The 8,965-nt window shown below is 44.9% G+C and overlaps 1 protein-coding gene across 1 annotated transcript in view; it reads right to left on the bottom strand.

The window, feature by feature from the left end:
• Window positions 1–333: 333 nt before the first annotated feature.
• The window catches only part of LOC119227422 (NACHT, LRR and PYD domains-containing protein 3-like), a 58,111-nt gene continuing 49,479 nt past the window's right edge, over window positions 334–8,965 (bottom strand). Inside the window, exons 3-12 of the mRNA XM_062557456.1 lie at window positions 8,709–8,834; window positions 8,507–8,620; window positions 8,035–8,148; window positions 7,627–7,702; window positions 7,262–7,472; window positions 4,816–6,580; window positions 4,270–4,443; window positions 3,749–3,922; window positions 1,409–1,455; window positions 334–1,289 (exon numbers count right to left, since the gene is read on the bottom strand). Of these exons, the coding sequence (XP_062413440.1) occupies window positions 745–1,289; window positions 1,409–1,455; window positions 3,749–3,922; window positions 4,270–4,443; window positions 4,816–6,580; window positions 7,262–7,472; window positions 7,627–7,702; window positions 8,035–8,148; window positions 8,507–8,620; window positions 8,709–8,797 (3,309 nt within the window). The 5' untranslated portion in view covers window positions 8,798–8,834 and the 3' untranslated portion in view covers window positions 334–744. The remainder of the gene's footprint in view (window positions 1,290–1,408; window positions 1,456–3,748; window positions 3,923–4,269; window positions 4,444–4,815; window positions 6,581–7,261; window positions 7,473–7,626; window positions 7,703–8,034; window positions 8,149–8,506; window positions 8,621–8,708; window positions 8,835–8,965) is intronic.

Genomic DNA, 8,965 nt, shown 5'->3' with positions numbered 1-8,965 from the left:
AGAGGAATTGAATGTATTGTACATCTTTTACATTGTTGATTCTGTACACATGACATCCATTGCAGTCTGTCCATCCCGGGAGAGGGATCCCTCCTCTGACGTTCTCCCTAAGGTTTCTTCCCTTTTTTCCCCATGGAGGGGAGTTTTTCCTGTGCCGATGTGAGGTTTTCGGGACAGAGGATGTTGCATGTGTACAGACTGTAAAGCCCTCTGAGGCAAATTTGTAATTTGCGATTTTGGGCTATACAAAATAAAATGAATTGAAGTAACTAATATCTGTCATTAAACCTTTTTTCAGAGGTTTGCTGAAGCTTTAAAAAGGAACAAAGCAGATAATGTGAAATGATCTTTAATGTGACACATTGAAATATTTGAAGTTAAAATTTGAGTACAATTTATCAAACAGATACATTAGTCGTATAAAATGTCTTCTTGAACATTGTGACACATAAAGATTAAGATTAAACTGTAATTAGGAGCCAACATCTAAATGATGATTATTGATTCATCCACAGAGGCATCGAGCACAGAGACATTAAAACACACCTCGCTGAGCTCTTTCACACGTTCATCTGCAACAGCACAAGTCCCAGAGAGCTGTGGACCCCCAGAGTCCAGACCAGCTCAGGTACCCCTCACCTGCTCCACCTGCACCTACACCCACATGGACCTCCATCAGCTGTACACACTGAACTATGTGGTGAGCAGAGAGGAAGGTTCTCCACCAGGAGGAGACTCTCCGTCCTACAGAGGACACAAAGACACTGAGGAACCAGAACCGGACCAGGACCCAAACCCAGGATAAAGAGGTTCAGTAAATGTGGTGCTGAAGGTGTGGAGGTGGATCAGTGAGTCAGATGAGACTCTGTAGAAGGACAGAGAGCCAGCAGGACAGTCCACATACACTGCTACTCTACCAGAGGAGGAGGAGGAGGAGGAGATGATGGGTGTTTGTGTCTCATTGTGACAGACATAGTAACCTTCATTAGAGCATCTCAGACTCCAGGACTGATCATTGTGTCCAAACAAACAGTCTCTACTGCCTCCTTTCCTCTTGATTCCTCTGTAACTCACTGATACAAAAACACTTCCTCTGAACTCGACCTCCCAGTAACAGCGACCAGTCAGACCAGTTCTACACAGCTGCTGAGGATAGAAGTCAAATCTGTCTGGATGATCAGGATATGACTGAACCTCCTCCTTCTTCACACATGTCACCTTCCTGTTGTTGTCAGACAGTTTGAGGTCTCTGTTTACTGTGTTTGTGTCGATTGTGAGTTCACAGGAATCTGATGAGAGAACAAGACACAATACAGCTGCAGTTATTAATCATGTGTTCATCTAGTGACATCCCAGAGGTGAATGAGTGATGTCACAGTGTGATGAATCCAACTCAAAGCTCACTTACACTTCTTCAGACCTGGTGTCATCCATCGGACTCCAGCAGGCTCCACCCTGAAAGGAGGAGGGGGGTCAGAGCAGCATGGAGACATGGACATGACATCACTCTCATACACACAGCTTGGTCCTTCATGTCCACATGGACCACCTCTTCTTCTTCTGATTGGCCCATGACCACAGCTCATCATGTTCACTCATTCATCATCTGTTAGGATTAGTGCATGTTAACGTGTTAGAAACCTACTACAGGCCTAAAGTACTACCAGCATGAAGTACTACCGACATAAAGTACTGTGAGCACAAAGTACTGCCAGCATGAAGTACTGTGAGCACAAAGTACTGCCAGCATGAAGTACTACCAGCACAAAGTACTACAGGCCTAAAGTACTACCAGCATGAAGTACTATGAGGACGAAGTACTACGAACACAAAGTACTGTGGACAAACCAAAGAAGAAGAACGAAGCGTCCTTAGAAGCCTCCCAACAATTAATTATGATTGACCTTTGACCTTCTTCACTGTGGTTTCACAGGTGGTTCAGTTTCTATCACCTGTAGTCTGCAGGTGAAGATGTTACAGCTCAGGTGGGTCTGCAGCCACAGAGCACTGCCTAAGTCCCCCTAGAACTTTGGTCCAGTCCTAAACAAACCTCTTTGGGCTCTGACCCCCCAGGGGGCTGTTGCACCAAACCCGGATAAGGGATTAAGTCGGATATCCAGGTTATTCTGGAGGAATTTAGCTTGATTTGGTTGCACCAAAGGAGGTTGAATTAAACCGGGCCAAGTAACCATGGCGATTTATTCTTTGAAGCTAACCTGCTCCAGACCAGGCTAAGAGCCAGGCTAAGATGAATCCTGCAGCTCATGGGTTAAATCAGCTGATCTGGGTTTAACAGTTATTCCGTTGTGTTCTGATGTATTTGTATTAACATTTTAGAAGTGTGTGTTTGTCACTGAAGTCCTTAGCTCAAATCTTCATGACCTTCATGGACACAGAAGAATGTGTCACATCAGAGGATTTCCACATGTGGTAGAAAACAACAGGACGAGGAAATAGGAGCCATAGGAAAGGCCAAAAGGAAACGGTTTAGCCACTACACATATAGTGCTTTACATGTTGCTACTCAAAGACACTTGACAGTAAAACCAGCACATTTACCACATCAACACAGATACAGCAATAAAACCAACACATAAAACAGTCAAATTCTTTCTTTATTGTGCTTTTGTGCAATACCCCCGATGTCCACAATCAGCTGTTGGTTCCTCACTGAGTGTCTGTGGCCGACTGTCACCTGTAGTTTCAACAAGTCCAACTTATCATCCAGGGATCTGGCTCTCAGTGCAAAGCACCAAAACCTGAAGCTGAGCTCCTTTAAAACACCAAACATTCCTGCTGTGATGATCCATCAAGACGGTTTGAACATATTGTTTCTTTAACTGTGTCATTTAGTAATAACGTGTGACTAAAGGACAACACACACTGGAGGCAGATGATCAGCTTCTAAACATCCAGGTGACGACGTTGACTCATATCAACCCACCATGATGCCTTCACCGTGTCAGGAGACACCTCTGTCCTCTCCTATAACAACAAGACAAGGCTCCAGAGACACAAGCCTTTCGTCACCTTCCTCCCTGTTTTGGGAACAGTCATCCTGACTACTCCTCCTCACTACTTCTGTCTGTGTTGATGGTCTGATGTGGGAAACAGTTTGATGAGTCTCTGGTAGTTTGAGGTCAGCTTGGTGTCTCAGGGTCACATGACCAGACTGACAGTGGGACAGAGAAAAGGTCTCCAGCTCTCCCTCCTCTACCAGACTGATGGTCTGTGGCTGCAGCCTCTTCATACCTGAGAGTCTCCAGTCTCCAGTGAGGATCCTCCAGTCCATCAGACAGCAGCTTCACTCCTGAGTCTGTTGGATGGTTGTAGCTCAGGTCCAGCTCTCTCAGGTGGGAGGGGTTGGAGCTCAGAGCTGAGACCAGAGAAGCACAGCCTTTCTCTGTGATCAGACAGCCTGACAGGCTGCAGACACACAAAACAACACACATGTCACATGACCTGAGGGAGCTGTGAGGGCTGGAAGGTCACTGCAGGACGGAGATACTGTCGGCTAGTGAGGGATCATGTGACCATTATTACTTACTGGTTTACAGACAGAACAAAACACACAAAAAGCCCATTAAACTGTACATCAACAATCTTATAACTGATAAATATATTTTACCAACATTTCTATTTCTAACATTTTAGTCTAACAGATGTTTATAGAAAAATTTGGAAAATCAATATTTTATTTAAATCATACAAGCATCATATGAAGTAAATAAAGACATTGAATCTTGACCTGAGAGTCTCCAGGTCACAGTGTGGACTCTTCAGTCCATCACACAGCAGCTTCACTCCTGAATCCTGCAGGTGGTTGTTACTCAGATCCAGTTCTCTCAGACTAGAGGACTGGGAGCTGAGGACTGAGGACAGAACTTCACAGCTTCTCTCTGAGAGGTTACAGCCACTGAGTCTGAAGAGACAACAACCAACAAGAAAAATAACATTTGTGTTAAGATTAAATTCTCTTTAGTGATGAGATTGAACTAAAATGAAATCATGATGATCAAAGAACATTTGTTCAGTGAATGTTTTTCCATTTGTTCTTTTTCTACTTTAAACTGTACATAAAGAATCTTATAAACTGATAAATATATTTCCAAAATTTTCGATTTCTAACATTTTAGTGAAAACAAATTCCAACAAATGTTTATGGAAATATTTGGAAATAAATATTTTATTTAAACCATACAAGAATCATATAAAGTAAAACATGTACAATTGATGTAAATAAAGACCAAGTGGACATTGAATCCTGACCTGAGAGTCTCCAGGTCACAGTGTGGACTCTTCAGTCCATCACACAGCAGCTTCACTCCTGAATCCTGCAGGTGGTTGTTACTCAGATCCAGTTCTCTCAGACTAGAGGACTGGGAGCTGAGGACTGAGGACAGAACTTCACAGCTTCTCTCTGAGAGGTTACAGCCACTGAGTCTGAAGAGACAACAACCAACAAGAAAAATAACATTTGTGTTAAAATTAAACTCTCTTTAGTGATGAGTTTGAACTAAAATAAAATCATGATGATCAAAGAACAACAAGAGGAAAACATCAGTTAATTTGCTCTACTGTTAACAGGAAGTACTGTAGTATCAGTATCAGGATGAGGAAGGAAGATCTAATGTTGTTAAATAGAGCTGAAAATACAAAGTTAAGCTTCTCTATCCTCCATCTGACTCGTTTTAAAGAAAGATACAAAAATAAATCTTTATCTTCTGATTTCATGTTTTTCATGTTCTGAATCAGAAATAAACAACCATGATGTTGACATGAAGTCATGATGAATGAATCTAACTCTTTACTTACAGAACTTTGTTGGAGGCTTTGACCACTGGCAGCAGCCTCAGAAGAGCCTCCTCTGAAGCAGAGTATTTCTTCAGGTCAAACACCTCTAGATCTTCTTGTGATGACAGTAAGATGAAGACCAGAGCTGACCACTGAGCAGGAGACAGTTTATCTGTGGAGAGACGTCCTGAACTAAGGGACTGTTGGATCTCCTCCACTAGAGAACCATCATTCAGTTCATTCAGACAGTGGAACAGATTGATGCTTTTCTCTGGAGACACATTCTCACTGATCTTCTCCTTGATGTACTGGACTGTCTTCTGATTGGTCTGTGAGGTACTTCCTGTCTGTGTCAGCAGACCTCGTAGGAGACTCTGATTGGTCTCCAGAGAAAGACCCAGGAGGAAGCGGAGGAACAAGTCCAGGTGTCCATTAGGACTCTGTAAGGCCTGGTCCACAGCTCTCTGGTAGAGACGCATTGGTCCAGGTTCTCCTGACAGCAGATTGACACCAGAGCTGAAGAAGGTCAGATGGACATGAAGAGCAGCCAGAAACTCCTGAACACTCAGATGGACGAAGCAGAACACCTTGTCCTGGTACAGTCCTCTCTCCTCTCTGAAGATCTGAGTGAACACTCCTGAGCACACTGAGGCTGCTCTGATATCGATGCCACACTCTGTCAGGTCAGATTCATAGAAGATCAGGTGGCCTTTCTGCAGCTGATCAAAGGCCAGTTTTCCCAGAGACTCGATCATCTTCCTGCTCTCTGGACTCCAGTGTGGATCCGTCTCAGCTCCTCCATCGTACTTGACCTTCTTCACTTTGGACTGAACCACCAGGAAGTGGATGTACATCTCAGTCAGGGTCTTGGGCAGATCTCTTCTCTCTCTGGTCTTCAACACGTCCTCCAGAACTCCAGCAGTGATCCAGCAGAAGACTGGGATGTGACACATGATGTGGAGGCTTTGTGAGGTCTTGATGTGAGAGATGATCATGCTGGCCTGCTCCTCATCTCTGAACCTCTTCCTGAAGTACTCCTCCTTCTGGGGGTCAGTGAACCCTCTGACCTCTGTCACCATGCCAACACACTCAGGAGGGATCTGATTGGCTGCTGCAGGTCGTGTGGTTATCCAGAGGCGAGCAGAGGGAAGCAGCTTCCCCCTGATGAGGTTTGTGAGGAGCACATCCACTGAGGAGGTCTCTGTGACATCAGTCAGGATCTCATTGTTGTGGAAGTCCAGAGGAAGTCGACACTCATCCAGACCGTCAAAGATGAACACGACCTGGAACTCTTCAAACCTGCAGATTCCTGCTGCTCTGGTTTCACTGAAGAAGTGATGAACAAGTCCCACCAAGCTGAACTTCTTCTCTCTCAGCACATTCAGCTCTCTGAAGGTGAATGGAAATGTGAACTGTATGTCCTGATGGTCTTTGTCTTCAGCCCAGTCCAGAGTGAACTTCTGTGTCAAGACTGTTTTCCCAATGCCAGCCACTCCCTTAGTCATCACTGTTCTGATTGGTTCTTCTCCTCCAGCTGAGGCTTTGAGGAGGTCTTCTTGTCTGATGGTTGTTTCTGGTCTGCCTGGTCTCCTGGATGCTGCTTCAATCTGTCTGACCTCATGTTCTTCATTGACCTCTGCAGTCCCTCCCTCTGTGATGTAGAGCTCTGTGTAGATCTCATTCAGAAGGGTTGGGTTTCCTGCTTTAGCGATGCCCTCAAACACAGACTGGAACTTCTTCTTCAGGTTGGATTTGAGTTCACGCTGACAAACTGCAGCAGGAAGTCCTGAATGAAGACAACAGAGAAGATCAATGAGTCACAGAATAGATTTTAACATGTCCTTTCCTCAGAGAATGACTCCATGAATATATTCTGTCCATCTCTTGAGACATTAGTGAAGGTCTCATTCATCGTGTTGAGGGAAAATGTGTCTTATTATCCAACATATATTCATGTTATAATCAGTTTTAGAGAAATTGGGTAAGTAGGGATACAACTAGATTAATATATAGTGTATGTAGACACTAGGAGGAGAACAGGAGGGTCAGCTGACCAGACTGAGCCAGTTAGTCCAGCATCAACAAGCAGATAGAAGGTCTAGTGAAGGACAAGAGGAAGAATAGTAGGACGACAACAGGAGGAGAGTTACGTAGTTAGATTGAGGGGAGAGCTTCACTCAATCAATGGTCAAAAGATGTATGAACTGTGTTGTATCATCACCTCGTTGGTGTCTTTCTGGAAAGAGCTCGGTTTATTTGTAGCTCCAATAAATCTCTGACTTGAAGAATTCAGATCTCCAGTGGGTTCTATGTGTGTTACTGAAGGTTCTTGGTCTGTGAGGGTGTGTGGGTCCTCATCACCAGTCAGATAGATCAAGTCAGTAAGTTAGAGAATACGTAGAAAATAGTTGGAACTAAGAATAAATGAATCCACAACATCAGCAAGTCTTTAGAGAAACCCTCTTACTGCTCTGCAGACGCTCAGCCAGATCCTCCTGCTTCATTCTCCTCAGGAAGTGCACTGAGATCTTCACAAATGCCTCTCTGCTCCTCCTCTGCTCTTCATCCAGCACCTCCTCATCCTGCTTCTCTAAGCATTCTGGGTAATCTGAACTCAAAACCTTCTGGATCTTCTTCAGCTCGTTCTTCACAAAGGTGAGGATGTTCTCCTCCAGCAGCTGGAACAGAACATTCCATGAAGGACACCAACTAGAACCATGGAAGCCACCATCAGGTCCATGTTGGACAGATGGACAATCCACTGGTCTACAAAGTGCAGCATGGAGATGATGGTGAACTGAGAGATGTTTAAGTAGTTGTTCATGTACACACCATGAAGATGGAGTCCAGGTGGGTTTGATGCTGCTGGGCAGACTCTGTGGGAACCTCTGAGCTCTCCTGGTCCTCTCTGTGGAGGAACATGAACCATCAGCTCACATGGTGGTTGGACCATCAACACCAAGACAACATTAGGTAAAGATATTGGCTTCTGTCATGATTGATCACCATGGAAACCAGATGCTGAAGACTGATGACGGACAGTTTATTAGTTGAGTGACAGTGTTTACATCTGAGGATGTTTACAGTTAATGATTCACCCTTTAACACATAAGGACCAATTAGATGAAGATAAGAAATCATGATGGATCGTCAAGGAAACAACAATTTAAAGAATGAATGAACATTTCTGTGATTCATTAACGACAATCTGAACACTTCTTCATCTGTTTAAGAACTTACTGTGGGTCATAAGAACGGCCTCCATCTTTGAAGTTAATGAAATGACCTTTAGAATGATGACTCTTCATGGACACACATCTGGGTTCAGGAGACTTTCTTCTTTTCTGATGTGAACTGAAAGAAACACTGAGATTACATCATCACATCATCATCTAATCATGAAGCATCATCTCACATGGTGTCCGTCCTCACAGAGACCAAAACAAGGTAAAGGTCCATGACGTGAGGTCTGGATGTGGACCACATGCCTGTAGTGGTCTAGGTCTACTGGTCCTGCTGGTCCCACTGAGGATCAACAGCTCACTGTGTTCTTCACCAGTCAGTTTGGTTTAGTCCCATCAGGTCTCACCAAGTCCTCCATGGAGCTCTCCCTCCCTCACTGGACTCTGCTGAAGGGCCCTGGAGCAAGAAACCCAGAACCTCCACCAGAGAGTCTGGTAGAAACACCTCACCATCAGCCTGAGACCCTCACCTTGCATCAGCAGAGGGACGGGCATCTTTGAAGACTAGAGGAGGCTCCATGGACTGGTTACTCTTCATGGACACACAGCTGGGTCCAGGTCCTGGTTCTGGTCCCTGGTAAATCCTGGTCACACATGTAGAACCAGAGTCAGTGAGTCAAAGACGTTGGGACATGGAGACGAGTGGAGGACAGTTGGAGATGGTCCTCTCACCTCTGAGCTTTGGTCTGTCTGTCATGTCCCCCCCACAGAGGGGCTTCAGAGGGAGGGACACTGTCCTCTGGGTCCTCAGCCTGATTCATAGCAGAGTCCACACCTTCACACCTTCACAACAACCTGCTGGGAGATCTCACACATTATTCATCTTCATCAGGACAAACTCACAGAGCTCATTCACCTCACATTCACGTCACAGCAGCAGATGCTGTCGGCCTCTGTCACACAATCCCAACCTGCTCCCTCAGGCGACT

Source organism: Pungitius pungitius, chromosome 14, assembly GCF_949316345.1.
Source record: "Pungitius pungitius chromosome 14, fPunPun2.1, whole genome shotgun sequence".
In the NCBI taxonomy this organism is placed as follows: Eukaryota; Metazoa; Chordata; class Actinopteri; order Perciformes; family Gasterosteidae; genus Pungitius; species Pungitius pungitius.
This window is presented reverse-complemented; position numbering and strand designations above follow the sequence as displayed.